The sequence below is a fragment of the Aquarana catesbeiana genome, linkage group LG12, assembly GCF_042186555.1.
Source record: "Aquarana catesbeiana isolate 2022-GZ linkage group LG12, ASM4218655v1, whole genome shotgun sequence".
Taxonomy (NCBI): domain Eukaryota; kingdom Metazoa; phylum Chordata; class Amphibia; order Anura; family Ranidae; genus Aquarana; species Aquarana catesbeiana.
In genome coordinates, this window is record NC_133335.1 from 188106150 (window position 1) to 188122938 (window position 16789).

General features: G+C 45.4%; 1 protein-coding gene across 1 annotated transcript in view; it reads right to left on the reverse strand.

The window, feature by feature from the left end:
* RBL1 (RB transcriptional corepressor like 1) overlaps nt 1-16789 on the reverse strand; it is a 99332-nt gene that overhangs the window by 21335 nt on the left and 61208 nt on the right. The window contains exons 12-17 of the mRNA XM_073606322.1: nt 2058-2195; nt 1762-1923; nt 1059-1191; nt 694-927; nt 413-597; nt 148-324 (exon numbers count right to left, since the gene is read on the reverse strand). Of these exons, the coding sequence (XP_073462423.1) occupies nt 148-324; nt 413-597; nt 694-927; nt 1059-1191; nt 1762-1923; nt 2058-2195 (1029 nt within the window). The remainder of the gene's footprint in view (nt 1-147; nt 325-412; nt 598-693; nt 928-1058; nt 1192-1761; nt 1924-2057; nt 2196-16789) is intronic.

Genomic DNA, 16789 nt, shown 5'->3' on the forward strand with positions numbered 1-16789 from the left:
TGTGGACTGCTCAAGATCCTAGTTTAGAATTGAGTCCCAGATCACAAGACATCTTGTAATCTCTTCGCTAAGATTAGAGCATTCTAGAGAACAGCAAAAAAGAAAAATAATAATAAAAGCAAACAAATACAAAGTAAAAGATCTAACCTTTGCCATAATGTAAATAGCACATAGTAACAGCTGATCAAGATGCCGGTCTTTCATTAGGTCTGTACAATGAACCAATGAGTATTCAAACACCGTCCAGATTTTACGTCTCAGATCATTGGACAAATCAAGCTTTAGGCACAGGTCTCTCAGGCGAACACTTGCCAAGTGATAAACCTAAGAGTAGGCAAGGCAGATAATCCATTACTGAAGATATCACAAACTTTCACTGCAACTAAAGTCAGTCAGTCCGGTTAATACACACCTTCCTAAAGAATAGAGCAAGAGAACCGGTTCTCTTGGGCTTGCTTGCAGATGTGGGACACCCATCTTGGGCACGGAAGACCTGCCGTTTTGTGGATGGACTGATCAGAGCTTGGGCAGTAAGGGGGATTTGAATTCCCTGCTCATTTTCTGGAGAAGAGGGATGCCCGCCACCATTAAGAGTGACTTTAAAAGAACAAAAAAAGTTATGTAACAAAGCTTTTCACAAGGAAACATGAAATGCCATATAGCATTGTCCTAACATAGTCTTAAAATATTTACCTGCTAAAGGTATGCTTAACCTCTGTCCAGATAGAATTTTGTCTGGTGACATACACAGCTGCTCAGGTGGCTGGCTAGGAATAATTCTGATTCTAGTGATTTCTGGGGTTGTATGAAGTCTCTCAACTGGTGACTCTTTAGGTCCATCATCTCCGAAAAGCCTCCTTTTGGCGCTTCCAGCAGCAGGAGAGTTATACCGTTCATGAACGGACAATGGAGACAATGGCTGTGAATCTAAGAATACATTAAGAACATAGTTTAAGGCATCTAAAATATTAAATGCCAGTGCATGCACAATGTAGAGAACATGTTCACAAGACCACATTCAATGCAAACAAATACATTTCATTCAATACTAAGATTACCTCGCCTACAGGAGCCTCCAAAATCTGTGCGGACTTCTTTTAAACGTGGATGAATGATAGGGGAAGCTGGCATCATAGGAAGGTGTCCTAAACCAGCTTCGTTACCAGTTTCAAAGTTGCTAGGTATGATAACCTAGATAGAAAAAAATAATAGTAAAACATCCAATGCAACTTTTTCCTAAATTTAAAAGCCGATGGGTAATTTACAATTCATGTGCTGCTTATTCCAATATCAGTTTGTTGTTGGAGAAGATCCACTGCATAAATTCAGGGTTACTATAGCTTGGCTTCTTCCAGTCAGATGCAGGCCTGCTTTGAAAACCAACAGTTTCCAAGGACATGTCCCAGCAGGTAAAAATGCAGTTCTGAACTAGGTAGTTGCCTTGGAGCAGCTTTGTTAAAGTCATTTAAACTGGCTGGTGACACATGGTACAAGGATCATCATCACTATGTTAGGACAGAGGAAAGGAGGGAGGTGGACAATGTAATATTTAACCAAATAATGAACTGAATTGTAGAAGCACCATCTTGGATTCAACAGATGAAAACTGCAGAAGTCCTGACATTTCTTACAATGCAGAAACAGTAATGTCAACAGTTATAATATGAGGCTGGTACAAAGCCAAAAAACCAAAAAACCAAAAAAAAAAAAAAAAACTGACTATAAACATATATATTTGAAAAAAAAATTAGATTTATCTACCTCTTCACAGGTTGGAACAGACCCAGCTGCATGAAGCAACTCCCACAAGTTGGAATCACTTGTCCAGGCTCGACTCTCTAGGATTTGCTCCTCTATAGTGTTAAGGTGCTTTACCATATCCCGCGACAATCCATCTTCTGAGCGGATAAACACCTCAATAACCTGGACAAAGCAAATATTTTAGACATTGAAAGCATGTTCTCTCCTCACTTTCCACAGTGACTCAAAAAGATTACACAAGAAACTGTAGAACCCCCATTTACTCTACAGCTTGTTTTTACATATTTTAATCTTACCTTGTAGAAATAAAAAGGACTTATATTGAGAGCCTCAATGGTCCAAGGAAAAATACGGGGAGAGCTGTATGCAAAAAGCACAATTTCCAGACAGCAAGCTACCAACGACTGGTGGAATATATCCTGCTCCAGCAGAGCCTAAAAGACAAAAAAAATAAATAAAAAAATTGCTGGTAATGGAAAATAAAGGTTCCTTCTGGCATACAGCAACAACAACTCATTGATCAGGTTCTCTGGTACACTATCAGCAAATCAGTACTACTAGTTCATCTGTGATTTTGTATAGCTTCACCATATCTTATGTAGCAAAACAGAAAAAGGCAGGGCTAAAGTTGCGGACAATTAAAAGAGCATCGTGCAAGTTCTCTAATGTCTGCTTTGTCATTTACCTAAAATGAAAACGTTATGCCACAAAATAAGTTCCCACTATTGCGTGGGAACTTGTTTGTCCGTTTTGGGTTGCATAGTAACTCCATAATAGGGATTTCTCTTGTTCAAATGGAAAAAAAAAAAAAAAAAAAGTCGGGGGCCTGTCCTGGCTATGGAGGAGTGAGAACGCGCATCTCCTCAGTTCCATGTCTGCCACTGCTTTACCTTCAGCTTCCAGGGGAGCAAACAGCACTTACATGTCCCAGAGGTGGACGTCCTCCCAGCCGCTGAAGACTGACAGATCTCGGTAGGGGCAGCTACTTTCTTCCCCGGGACCCACGGGTCGGGACATGAGGCCTCCAAGATGGAGGTCTCTAAGGCCGCCCACCACACCGCAGTCCAGCTCCAGAGGATTGCGGTGTCCCCGATACTATCCCCGAGGTCGATGAGTGACTGTCCCTGCAGCCTCCCCTGGCTCCACAGCCTCACATGATAGGGGCTCCGACATGGCAGACAGAGGATGGGGACATTAAGCGCCACATTTGGTCTCTCCCCACCCGGGAGGACCTGGAGCTGCTTACTACCACGGTGGAAGCAGCTTTTAAAGGAGGACATAGTACAGCTCAAATCTGACACCACTCAATTGGGAACTAGACTGGAAACGCTTGAACAAATATTTGATGAGGCTTTGCCTGTCATTTCTATGCTCTAGACTAGATGCATTACTCAGGATCAGAAAACTGAGGGCTTACTGTGTCAGCTAAATGATTTTGAGAACTGCAGCCGATGGGCAAATATTCGCAACCGTGGCCTGCTAGAAGCCACGGCTCCTAGAGATATCATCCCTAGACTAGTGGCCATTTTCCGAGAAATTTTGGAGTTACCTGCAACAGCTCCTATCGAGATTGATTGCGCCCACAGGGCACTCAGACCTTGTCATGATGTGGAGCTCAAAGATCGCATTATACAGAAAATGTATGCAACACCATACTTTGATTTCAATTGGGCACACCTTTTTTTACCAAGATATATCTAGGTGTACTCATGCAGAGCAGGGCACTTCGCCCCCTGCTGGCCACCGTCCAAGAGGCAGGCCTGACCCACCGTTGGGGTTTATCCCTTTCATCTCCAGGTGACCAAAGATGGTAGACAGGTCATGCTACGCACTAAAGATGATCTGCCGCAGACTTTGGGGGGGGGGGGGGGGGGGCAGCGTGACCAGATGCTGAGATGAGCAGCCTGGCTCCTGCACCTGCTCCTAATCGGGGATCCATGTCAGCCGCCTATTGAGGGGAAGGAGTGCTTGATCGACCGGGGAATGCTCAGTCAGCATGGAACGGTGTCTGTCTGGTGGAGCCAACCCACGAGAGAGAGCGATCGATAGAGAACTGGCGTGTCCCTCGAGGAGGGACAGCAACAACCCTCGGGATAGAGCTGCGGGGCCATATAGCAAGCCACAGCGGGGAAAGTGCCTGAGTACACGGGGCATACCTCGAGTTGACAAAATAAAAAAAAAAAAAAGGAAGGAGCGCTCTTCTAAAGAGAAGGGAGAATCAGATAACAGCCAAGCTGAAGCTGTTCGCCCATACACCGGCTTAGACACCCACAAAAGGAGGTCAGCCTGGGGGGGGGGGGGGGGGGGGGTTTCTTCAACCTAGGACACAGGCCGGCCCCTCCATGGCGAGGAGGAGAAGTCAGGGCCAAGCAGCAGTAACACAGGAGTGGGACACCCACAGAAGTTAAGACCACAGAGGGAAAGACACCGGTAGCAGCCCCAGGAGTTTTACTTAACCACTTTAATACCAGGCACTTAGACACCTTCCCGCCCAGGCCAATTTTCACCTTTCAGCGCTGTCGCAATTTGAATGACAATTGCGCGGTCATGCTACACCGTACCCAAACAAATTTATCATTTTGTTCCCACAAATAGAGCTTTCTTTTGGTGGTATGTGATCACCTCTGCGGTTTTTAATTTTTGCGCAACAAATAAAAAAAACTAAAATTTCGAAAAAAAACAAGTTTTTCTTTGTTTCTGTTAAAATTTTTTGTAAATAAGTACGTTTTCTCCTTCAATGATGGGCACTGATATGGCGGCACCAATGAGGTGGCACCAATGAGTTGGCACTAACGGGCACTGATGGGCGGCACTGATAGGTGGCACTGGTATGCGGCACTGATGGGCATTCATAGGTGGCACTGATGGGCACTTGTAGGTGGCATTGATTGGTACATATGGGTGGCACTGATGGGCACTGACAGGTGGCACTGATAAAACATTGCTGGGCAGATCTGGGCATTGCTGGGCAGATCAGTGACATAATGGTGCCAATCAGTGCCCATTTGTGGGCACTGATTGGCACAGATTGGGCACATGTGGATGGCCATGGGGTACATACTTGGCCATCCATGTTGCCCCTTCCCCGGTGGTCCTAGTGGTGATCCCTGGTGGTCCAGTGTGGTGATCTGAGGGGGGGGCTGTGCTGATAAACAATCAGAGCAGACCGCCCCCCTGCCAGGAGAGCCGCCGATCGTCTCTCCTCTACTCGCGTCTGTCAGACGCGAGTGAGGAAGAGCCGATCAACGGCTCTTCCCATTGACAGCGTGATCAGCCGTGATTACCACGTGATCAGCCGTGATTACCACGTGATCAGCCGTGTCCAAAGAGCCTCCGCCGGAGGCTCTTTACCAAGATCGGTGTGTCAGGCTGACACACCGCTCCACCGATCGCCGTGATGCGCGCCCCCGGGGGCGCGCTGCGGTATGTTATCCTGCTGGACGTCATATGACGTCCAGTCAGGATAACAGAACCACTTCCCGGATGTCAATCCGCTATAGGGCGGGCAGTGGTTAAAAAAAAGCAAGAGAAATTAAAAACATATTGCTTAATGGAGTTAGGATTTCCATATACTTGGGTTTTTTCCCCAGAACTACAGAAACAAAAGGACTAAATTTATAGAAATTTAAAAAAACAAAAAAAAAAAAACAAAAAACGCAAATTGCAACACTTAAAAGTCACATATGCGATGATGTGGAAAGGAGAAATATTGCGCCAATTACAGTCCGTGTATCAAATTGCAGGGCATAACAGTTCCAATAGTTGTATATGTGGTTGAAAAACTTCAAATAAGGGCACCCCAGTGATGTAATCACAGATAAGTGTACCACCACCTCAGAAAACAAGCTTACCAAATAGGAAGCAAATTTGGGCAGATGGCTTTAATCCAGCCCAGGCCTTTGCTTTCCACAATTCATCAGGATCCTGCATACATGTTGATATAACCCTCAAACAGATACCATGAAATCCGTAGCTCCGTAGGAGATGGTTTAACAATCAGCCCAAAGAGAAAAAAAATATATAATAGACCATAGCGTGATACTGTATTGTATACGGAACACCCCTGTGATTTTTAACACAAACAAGTGTAAGGCCACCTCACAGATGACACACCAAACAGACATGTGGCTTTGACCCAGCCCAGGCCTTTGCTCAGCAGAGGATCCCAAGGATGATGTGGGGAGTAATAAGGTTGAATTGTGGAAAGCAAAGGCCTGGGCTGGGTTAAAGCCATCTGCACAAATTTGCTTGCTATTTGGTAAGCGTGTTTTCTATGAGGTGGTGGTACACTTATCTGTGATTACATCACTGGGGTGCCCTTGTTTGAAGTTTTTCAACCACATATACAACTATTAGAATTGTTATGCCCTGCAATGTGATACACGGACTGTAATTAGCGCAAATTTTCTCCTTTCCATTTCGTTTGTGCCATATCTCACAATTGCTGCTTTTGGACTGGTCCATCCATTTATAAAACATTGATTTTTTTCTGTTTTTTCTCTTCCTGCAGTTTTTTCCCCCTTTTTTATATGCGATGTTTTACCTGGCAAGATTACGGGCGATAGCCCTGGGGGAAACCAAGTTCTTCAACACACCAGCTGAAGTGGCAACGTGGTTGGATAACAACGAGAGGAGATGAAAAGAGGAAGAATTACAATAACAGTAATGAGGTGTTAAAAGGATTACGTAGCTGATAAAGGAACATGTCTCAGTTTTTTTTTCCCCATTTTTCATTTTTTGAAAATTTGTTTCTTTTTTTCTTCTTTGAACAAGTACACGAGTCACACAAGAGGAGCAGGGTGGGTTGTAATGGGCTAAAGGGGAAACGAAGAGTGTATTCCCCCTCAGATAAAAGGGGTCTTTTCTTTGGACTGGCAGTTTTTTTTCCAACATTTTTTTTTTTTTCTCTCCTTTTTTTGGGATTATTACATGGATCACAAATAAAATAACATACATCACTTTGGTTAGAGGGAATATGGTCACTTTAGAAGCCCTTGGCATAGACCCAAAGAAGGCCAGAAAAGGGACAGGGGGAATATTGCTTTCTTTCTCAGGGCGAGTAAGGGGGTAAATGGATGCAAGAGAAAATGGGATGAATGGTTTTGGGATGTAAGGGGGCATATCAATAGAGGTACTACAAGAAGGGGAAGAACCACAGGATTTAGGAGTTTTTGGATTTTATACACAAAGACAGGGCGGGGATAGTTGCAAGGGAGGGGGAAACAAGGATGAAGAATTATATATTTAAACAAGAGGAATACAAGCAGTATGGGGCAAGCTAGGATGTTGAAGACATGCTCTAGGAAGCAGAAACCAGAGGCACAACAATATTCTTGCTTCTCCAGGACATTGTAAGCTATCTAGAATTGCATTATGTAATGAAGAGGCTTTGCACGTGATAGCTTAAATTTTCTATAATCTGAAAGGTCTCTCGGATCATTCACCATTAGTTCTATTGGTAAAATTAGGGGGGAGATATCGGGGAGGCGACTGGAAAATAAACCCCTTTTGGCTCGAACTGATGCAAAAACCAGAAATAACTTTGAATTCCCTAAGAGAGTTTATAGAGGTAAACGCGGGGGTTGGCCCCAATGGGGGTGGTGTGGGACATCCTGAAGGCATTTCTCCGGGGAATACCGATTCAGCAAATATCAAAGATCAAGAAGCAAAGAAGGGTAAGGGAGACCTCTGCGGGGGAGAGGGTAAGAGTAGTAGAAGAACGGTATGTGAAAGAGCCCACGGCCGACAGGTATAGGGAATGGTTAAAGGAACAAAAAAGATTAAAAAACAAAAAAAACAAAAAAATTAGTCCTGATGAAAGCAGTTATTTTAAAAGCAATGCTCTTTTGGGGAAGGAGAATGAGTGGGACACATGTTGTCCCTTATAATTAAGGCAAACTAACCCTCTTCAATTATACCCACTATTGCGACGGAGGAGAGTAGAATATCTAGGAGTAGCCCTGAGATAGCAAATACTTTCAAAAATTACTATGAGGGATTATACAGTGCATCACAAAAAAATGTAAAGTGAGAGATGTGGGACTTTTTTCTTTTAGAGGGCTGAGGATCCCATCACTTTCAAGGGAGGATAGCGAGGGACTGGAAGCCCCTATAACTTAAGAATTACAAGCTGCAACAGCAGCCATTGCAAATCAGAAATCCCCCGGGCCAGATGGTTTGCCAATAGAAGTGTATAAAAGCTACGCTAGTATATTGCTCCCAAAACTATTGGCAGTATTGAACTGGGTGACCGGAAAGGCAGATTATCCGCATCTATGACAGAAGCGACAATAGTTGTCCTGCCAAAGGAAGTGAAAGACCCACTTGAAGTGTCCTCATATAGGCCAATATCCCTATTGTGCTCGGATATAAAAATCCTAGCAAAAGTCTAAGCAGCGAGGCTAAATAGAATATTTGTAAAGCTTATACATCCGGATCAATCGGGATTTATACCGAAAAAACAAGCTTGAATATACTGCGGGTATATTTAAACATCCAGACACCAACGGTAAATGAGGGATCGCGGGCAATCTTGTCTCTAGATGCGATTAAGGCCTTTGACAGCCTTGAATGGCATAATCTCTGGCGAATCCTAGCAGAGTTCCAGTTTGGCCCCAATTTTGTCAACTGGATCAAAACATATGGGGCATATAGGGCCAAAGTGAGAGTGAACAGAGTGCTCCGAGTGGTTCCAGTTGGTGAGGGGGACAAGGCAGGGGTGTCCCTTATCGCCCCTGCTCTTCGCCCTTGCAATGGAGCCGCTAGCCAGGTCCTCCCCGGAGGTGCAGGGATTTAGGAGAGCAACAGGAGAGGGGGGAAAAAAAACTAAAAATATATAAAAAAAAAAAGATCAGCAATGAACTGGGTGACTAGGTCAAAGTCAGTCAATTGGAGCGACGAGACCAAAATGTAGCTTTTTTGGCCACAACCATAAAAGCTACATTTGGAGAGGAGTCAAAAAGGCCTATGATGAAAGGTACACCATTCCTACTATGAAACAGGGAGGTGGATCGCTGATGTTTTGGGGGATGTGTGAGCTACAAAAGGCACGTTATCAAAAATACTGGAGGAAAATTTGTATTCATCACCCAGGAAACTGCGCATGGGACGTACTTGGACATTCCAACATGACAGTGATCCAAAACACAAGGCCAAGTCGACCTGTCATTGGCAGAATAAAGTGAAGGTTCTGGAGTGGCCATCTCTATCTGCTGACCTCAATATCATTGAGCCACTTTGGAGAGATCTCAAATGTGCAGTTCATGTAAGACAGCCCAAGAATTTACAGGAACTGGAGGCTTTTTGCCAAAAGGAATGGGCAGCTTTACCACCCCAGATAAAGAGCCTCATCCACAAATACAACAAAAAGACTTCAAGCTGTCATTGATGTTAAAGGGGGCAATACAATGGTATTAAGAACTGGGGTATGTAAACTTTTGATCAGGGTCATTTGGGTAGTTTCTGTTTTCATTATGATTTAAAAAGGAGTAAACAGTTGATTGATAATAAATGGCTTTAGCCAAACATTATGAGTGAAAAGTAAAGTTTTTGTGTTATCATTCATAGTGTGTGTGTGTGTGTATTAATATTAAAAGGGGGGTGCCTAGGGTAATATGAGAGAATATGGAAACCCTGGTTGGAGGTTAAGAAATCCCAGTTACAGAGAGATGGGAGTGAATTATTGGGGGGGAGTGAATTGGTAATGGGAGCGAATGAGAAGAAATAATGTGTACATTTTCAGGCAAGGTAAAGTGGTGGGGGGTGGGTAATAGAAGAATGTGTTTTTTGCATTTGTGTGTGTAAGAATTTGTGAGAAAAAAAAAATGATCTTCCGCGCTTCTTGTCCACTCTCGGGCTGGATCCAGTTGACTTGAGAGGATAACCAGAATCCCCTACCGTTCAGTTTCCCCAACCCTGGCTGCAAGCCAAATGTAGAAATCGCAAAAGGACGTCAACACCCCCCTTTTGGTTAGTCTCCAGGCCCATCTACCCCAAGAGACTGACGGGATATACTCTTGCAGCCCCCTCTCTTTGTTAAGAGATGACTCTGAACCCCTGGGTCACCCCCTTGATTGGGATCAATACTGGACTGTGCACTGCTGAGACTACTCCTGATGGAGCTCACGGCTACGCATGGCAAGCAGAACATAATCTGACTCGCTTTCCTATTGGTGACGCTTGCGTCCTTGTCTATAGTACCTCTTACTTGCTGCTTTAGCCCTAGAATGGAGCCTCTGGATATTCCAGTGCTCTCTCCCCCCTTCCCCTGCAAATGCAGCTAGTAAGAGGCCTCTCCACCTTCCCTCTCATGTTGGCACAATTTCCCCACGTAGGCCATACCTATATGGGTATAGATCCCAATTGTGACCATGGGCTGAGGCTCAGGGACCACTCCATAGTGGAGCAGTGCTCTGCACCTAGCCTACAGACAACTTGTATGTTGGTTTTGTTACTACCAATCCGTTATGATTTTTATCTTTTTGCATGATAAATTTTCTACGTTTATTTTTCTCCCTCCTTTTTCTTTCTCTATTCTGTCTCAGGAACTTTCTCTTGCTCCGCCACTCGCACCAAGCCCTCTGACATCCTAGGCCACTCAACCGGATCGCTCATGGAAACCCTTAAGGCAATTTCTTATGTTTGAGGTCTCCGTTCTCCATGCAAACATAGCAAGCTGTGGTGGGAACTGAAAAGGTCAGGGGCACAGGTGACCTTTCTACAGAAGACACATTTTACTCCCCAATCAATACCTAAACTACCCTCTCATCTGTATAGTCCTTGGTTCCTAAGCACCTCTCCGGTATCTAAATCTAGGGGCACAGCTATTGCGATCCACAAATCCTATCCTTTCCAGCGCACTGGGAACCAGGTAGACCCCCAGGGCCGCCATGTCTTCTTGAAGGGTACTATTGCTGGGAGTGTTCACATTCACTACAAAATTACGCTCCTAATACTAACCAACTTACTTTCATCGACATAGTCCTGGACCATTTGGCAGGTCCAGGGCTCCTTGATCCTTAAGGGTGCCCGTCAGTCCTGACCTGCTCACTAGATACATCCCACAGGTGACACCTTCTCACTCTTATGCTTTTCTCAAACGCTTCTGCAGGTCCCTTCAGGCTCACAGGGTTGGGTCATGGCGGCTAAGTGAAAATTTGTTGGAGGACACTGCAGTAGTCTCAGGGGACACGGACATTTCAAGCCCATTACTTTAAAGAAAACAGAACAGAGGGCCTTAGTGAGGGGGTTATTTGGGAGCACCACAACGCAGTGGTGAGAGAGGGGGAGCTGATTTCCTTAGACTCTAAGCTCAAGAAAACGCACCGAGCAGACTTCCAAAGGGTACTTCATACCTTCAGCAAGCAGAACTTCGGCATAAGCATGGCAGAGACCCTGAGGCACAGACGAGGCTGACTGATCTAAGAGCTATTCTTGAGCTTGCTGGATCGCAAAGCCCGAAGGCAGTTATACCCGTCACATAAATAATACGAGCATGGCAACAAAAGTGGTTGAATGCTTGCAAGAGCTCTCTGAAAGAAAACGTCCACAGACCTACAGAAGCTTCACTCTTCTGGAGAGATCATGGTCCAGTCCCCTAAAATTGCCTCGGCGTTTCGTGATTATGCTGACCTTTAAAATTTAGGTTCGAACTTGTCCCTAGACACCCGGGCAACAAAGATGATTGCCATTCATGACTACTTGGCCACTGCTGGCCTTCCTCCTTTGACTGACGAATAATGCTCTACTTTGGAGTCTCCCATTACTTCCACTGAGATTGAGACAGTACTGTACACCAAAGCTATCGACCCACATATCTCGCCTTAATGTGGACTTTAAAATTCTTGTGAAAATGCTTACAAACCGACTGAAGCACCTCATGCCCCATATCATTCATCCCGACCAAAACAGGGTTTATTACAGGTTGAGAAGCTAGAGATAACTCAATTAGAGCGATCCAACTCATTCACTGGACCTGTAATAGTCATGATCCTTTGCCAAATCTAATTTTGTCCACCGATGCAGAAAAAGCGTTCGACCACGTTGGGCTTACTTGCAAACGGTTTTAGAGACTCTGGGGTTAGGACCGAATATGCCAACATGGATTATGTCCCTATATTCTGACCCAAGCGCACAGGTTAAGGTCAATTGACTTTTCTCCTCTAGGTTCTCGATCAGAAATAGCACGAGACAGGGGTGCCCCCTCTCACCCCTTCTTTTCGCTCTGGTACTTGAACCTCTACTACACACTGTGCGAGTGAATACAGATATTAAGAGTTTGAGGGTTGATAATTCTGAGCATGAACTGTCAGCATATTCCAATGATGTGCTATTCCACCTCAGGGAGCCCCTGATCTCACTGCCCAACCCGAAGCTAGAACTCAAGCATTTTGGAATGCTTTCAAATTTCAAAATTTTACAAAGTCAGAAATTCTTCCCATTCAGTTGCCACCCTCCTTGGCAAATAGCCTACAGACGGCTTTCCCATTTATCTGGGCCAAATCCTCTAAGATACTTGGGTATTCAGCTTACAGAACGATTCACTCTGTACGCTGCCAACTATCCCGCATTACTTGCCACAGTTAAGCGGGACCTCTCACATTGCACTAAGACTGCTTTCACCTGGTTGGGGTGTGTTGTTATAAAAATGCATATTCTCCTAAGAATACTATCTGCAGATGATACCTGTTCCCTTGCCCAGAGGCTTCTTTACCAAGTTGTCTAGCATGGATTTGTCTGGAATATGCGAAAACCACGAATTGCTCTGGGAGTGCTGAGACACCACAAGTATGCAGGGGGCCTAGGACTCCCAGACATAGAGGTACTAAAGGGCTATTATTTTTCAGAGAGGATACCAAGTTGGCGCTTCCACACCCACTCCAAGCTCTGGGTCTCCCTGGAGAAATACATGGCAGGCAGGAATTTATCCTACACCCCGTAGCGGTCTTGGGAACACAGGGGGTTGTCAGATATTACCTCCCCATGGATGACTCATGCTCTTGCAGTCTTGGATCGCATTAATCCAATACTGGACTTGGCAACCCATGTCCCCCATTGGGAGGGTTCCTGTGGTTTCCTCCTGGAGAACAGATGGCCTTTTTTGGCCCTTGGGTAGAGTATGGTAATGCCATTGTGGTAAGCTCCTGAGGAATGGTAAGCTGCTGACTCTTGAGCCCCCGAAAGCCCAACATAGAAGTTTACATATGGATTTCTGGAGCTATAGGCAACTCCACCACTTCTTTGAGGTTAATGGCTGCTCCATAAAGGGATATTTCCTCCCTCATGCCCTTTAAACGCCTCTTTATAGGAGGAAGAACCGGTACCACATATGGTCGCCGAACTATATCAACTGCTAGGTTTGGCCACTTCTGAGGCCTAGCCCACATATATACGGATCTGGGAAAAGGACTTCGGGCTTGAATTTACTTCAGCTCAGCTGATCCACCTACACCAGCTTACTCACTCAAGTTCTACTGATTCCAAAACACAGGAAACAAACTAAGATGCTAACTAATGCTGGTAGTGGGTGCCCTCTGATTTTGCACAAATTTAGCCCTCTACCACTGAGCAATGCTGGAGGGGCAGTGTTCATTGCGGTACACTTTTGCATCTCTAGTGGGAATGCCCCGTAATAAGGCCCTTTTGGGTGGACATCAAGTCCCAGATTAAAGGATATCCTGATTCTGGGCCTGGATTCCCCCCCACCTCTTGCACATTCCTCCCATGCCAGTTAGCCAGTATAAGAAAAGCGCAATGCCTTACTTATTGAACGCAGCTAAGCGTTTGCTCCCAATTTACTGGAAGCTAACACAAGGTCCTGGCAGGGAGGAATGGATTCACAGGGTGAATGAAATAAGGGAAGCTGAGGACTGGATAGCGACTTGTAAAAAGGTACCAGTGCTCACTTCACCAGTATTTGGTCATCCCGTATAGACCACATTTCTAATCCAGGGCAAATGTCTTCCAGTTTAGATCTGGCTCTGTTGGAATTGGCAGAACCATCTCTTAGGCAACGTACTCAGCCTCAGCAGCAATGAGACGAGGCTCACTCAAGCTGAGGGATTCTTTCCATATAAAACATTCCCTATTATAGGGTTATGGGCTGGGTGTGAGCCAGGGCACCAACTACGAGAATCAAGGTACGTTCGTTTTTCTACTCTTTCCTTTCCTCTTTGATAATGTTTAAGCAATCATATATGGAATTTGTTTTTTGTACTAAATAATGTGCTAGCCCGACAGGCAGTTCTAGTGGTTTGCCACTGTGGGGAGGGCCACCTCTGAGGCTGGCGCAGTTTCTCCCCTTTAGTGTGCATAATCTGCCGCAGGGTGGCCACTTTATGCCCCCTGCCGCTTCAGCCGGTCGGGCTACCCTTTAGTTATTTTAGTACTTAGTTAATATATGCTGCCCTAGTGCTAGCTACTGGGCTTTCTTGTCAAGATTATTCCCCTGTCAAATATACAAGTTGGTAAAGGTGACGTACCCCCACTTCTTGTTGGGGGGGAGCTTTGGCATCACCCTATTATGTGACTGTTCCTTTATAATTTCCTTTTTATCTGCATTTCACATGTTTTCACATTTTTATTCATGTCCTTTCAAACGTCTGGTTTTATGCTACTGGAAATGTTTGCCAAGATGTGTTATTTTGTCTTCAATAAAGATTATACAAAAATGGAAAAAAAAGTGATAGAGCCACTTAAAAACATCCAGCACACTTTACTTTGTTCTATTCTACTGGTTTTACTCCACATCTTCTGTAGATCTCCCCCTGAAGTGTGGGATATACATATATTTTTTGTGTGTATTTTTGTTTTTCTTTTGATCAGCATTGTATTTTGTTCTCTTGTAACACTGATAAAGAATAAAAAACCACAAACCTTTTCTTTAACCACCTCAATACAGTGCACTTACACCCCCTTCCTGCCCAGACCAATTTTCAGCTTTCAGCGCTCTCACACTTTGAATGACAATTACTCAGTCGTGCAACACTGTACCCATATGAAATTTGCGTCCTTTTTTTCACACAAATAGAGCTTTCTTTTGGTGGTATTTAATCACTAGTGGGTTTTTTATTTTTTGTGCTATAAATAAAAAAGACCGTAAATTTTGTGAAAAAAAATGCCTTTTTCTTTGTCATAAAATTTTGCAAATTAGTCATTTTTCTTCATAAATTTTGGCCAAAATTTATACTGCTACATAGCTTTGGTAAAAATAACCCAAATTAGTGTAAATTATTTGATCTTTGTGAAAGTTATAGAGTCTACAAACTATGGTGCCAATCACTGAAAATTGATCACATCTGATCACACAGATGTAGTGATGGTCTATCTCATTTCTTGGTACACTAACAAGTCAGAAAAGTACAAATACCCCCTAAATGACCCCTTTTTAGAAAGTAGACATTCCAAGGTATTAAGTAAGTAGCATGGTGAATTTTTTTAAGTTGTAATTTTTTCCCACAATTCTTTGCAAAATGAAGATTTTTTTTTTTTTTTTTTTACAAAATTGTCATATTAACAACAGGTTATTTCTCTCTCAGAGCATATGCATACAACAAATTACACCCCAAAATACATTCTGCTACTCTTCCTGAGTATGGCGATACCACATGTGTGAGACTTTTACACAGCCTGGCCACATACAAAGGCCGAACATTGAAGTAGCATCTTCATGCGTTCTACGAGCCTAAGGCTGGGTTCACACTGGTGCGACACGACAGCCGTCCTACTTTGGATCCGACTTTGCCCTGCGACATGAAGCCGGCATGTGTCCGACTTTCAATGAACGGGGATCCGACTTGGAACCCCGCCAATGCCTGGCACTGTGTTTGGTATGAATCTTTAGGGGGAACTCCGCGCCAAATTTTAAATAAAAAACCGGCATGGGTTCCCCCTCCAAGAGCATACCAGGCCCTTGGGTCTGGTATGGACCTTGAGGGGAACCCCCTACGCCGATAAAAACGGCGTGGGGGTCCCCCCCAATCCATACCAGACCCTTATCCGAGCACGCAGCCCGGCCGGACAGGAATGGGGGTGGGGACGAGCGAGCGCCCCCCCCCCCCCCTGAACCGTACCAGGCCGCATGCCCTCAACATGGGGGGTTGGTGCTTTGGGGGAGGGGGCGCGCTGCGGCCCCCCACCCCAAAGCACCTTGTCCCCATGTTGATGAGGACAAGGGCCTCTTCCCGACAACCCTGGCCGTTGGTTGTCGGGGTCTGCGGGCGGAGGGCTTATCGGAATCCAGGAGCCCCCTTTAATAAGGGGGCCCCCAGATCCCGGCCCCCCACCCTATGTGAATGAGTATGGGGTACATGGTACCCCTACCCATTCACCTAGGGAAGTGTCAATAAAAAAAAAACCACAGTACACAGGTTTCAAAATTAATTTATTGGGCAGCTCCGGTATCTTCTTCCGACTTCTCCCGGTGTTCCGCCTCTTCTCCCGGGCCCCGCCGCTATCTTCTTCCAGCTCTATTGCCAGCGAGGGGCCCGGTCTGCTGCCGCTGTCTTGTCGCCGCTGTCTCGCCGCTTCTTCTCTTCATCTCTTCTTCCGATGTTGACACGACGCTCTCCCCGGCTGGAATGCTCTCTGTGCGCTCTGCTCTGACTTATATAGGCGGTGACCCCGCCCCCTTATGCCGTCACAGTCCCTGGGCATGCTGGGACTGTGACGTTTTAGGGGGCGTGGTCATCACCCGATGACCACGCCCCCTTATGCCGTCACAGTCCCAGCATGCCCAGAGACTGTGACGGCATAAGGGGGCGGGGTCACCGCCTATATAAGTCAGAGCAGAGCGCACAGAGAGCATTCCAGCCGGGGAGAGCGTCGTGTCAACATCGGAAGAAGAGATGAAGAGAAGAAGCGGCGAGACAGCGGCGACAAGACAGCGGCAGCAGACCGGGCCCCTCGCTGGCAATAGAGCTGGAAGAAGATAGCGGCGGGGCCCGGGAGAAGAGGCGGAACACCGGGAGAAGTCGGAAGAAGATACCGGAGCTGCCCAATAAATTAATTTTGAAACCTGTGTACTGTGGTT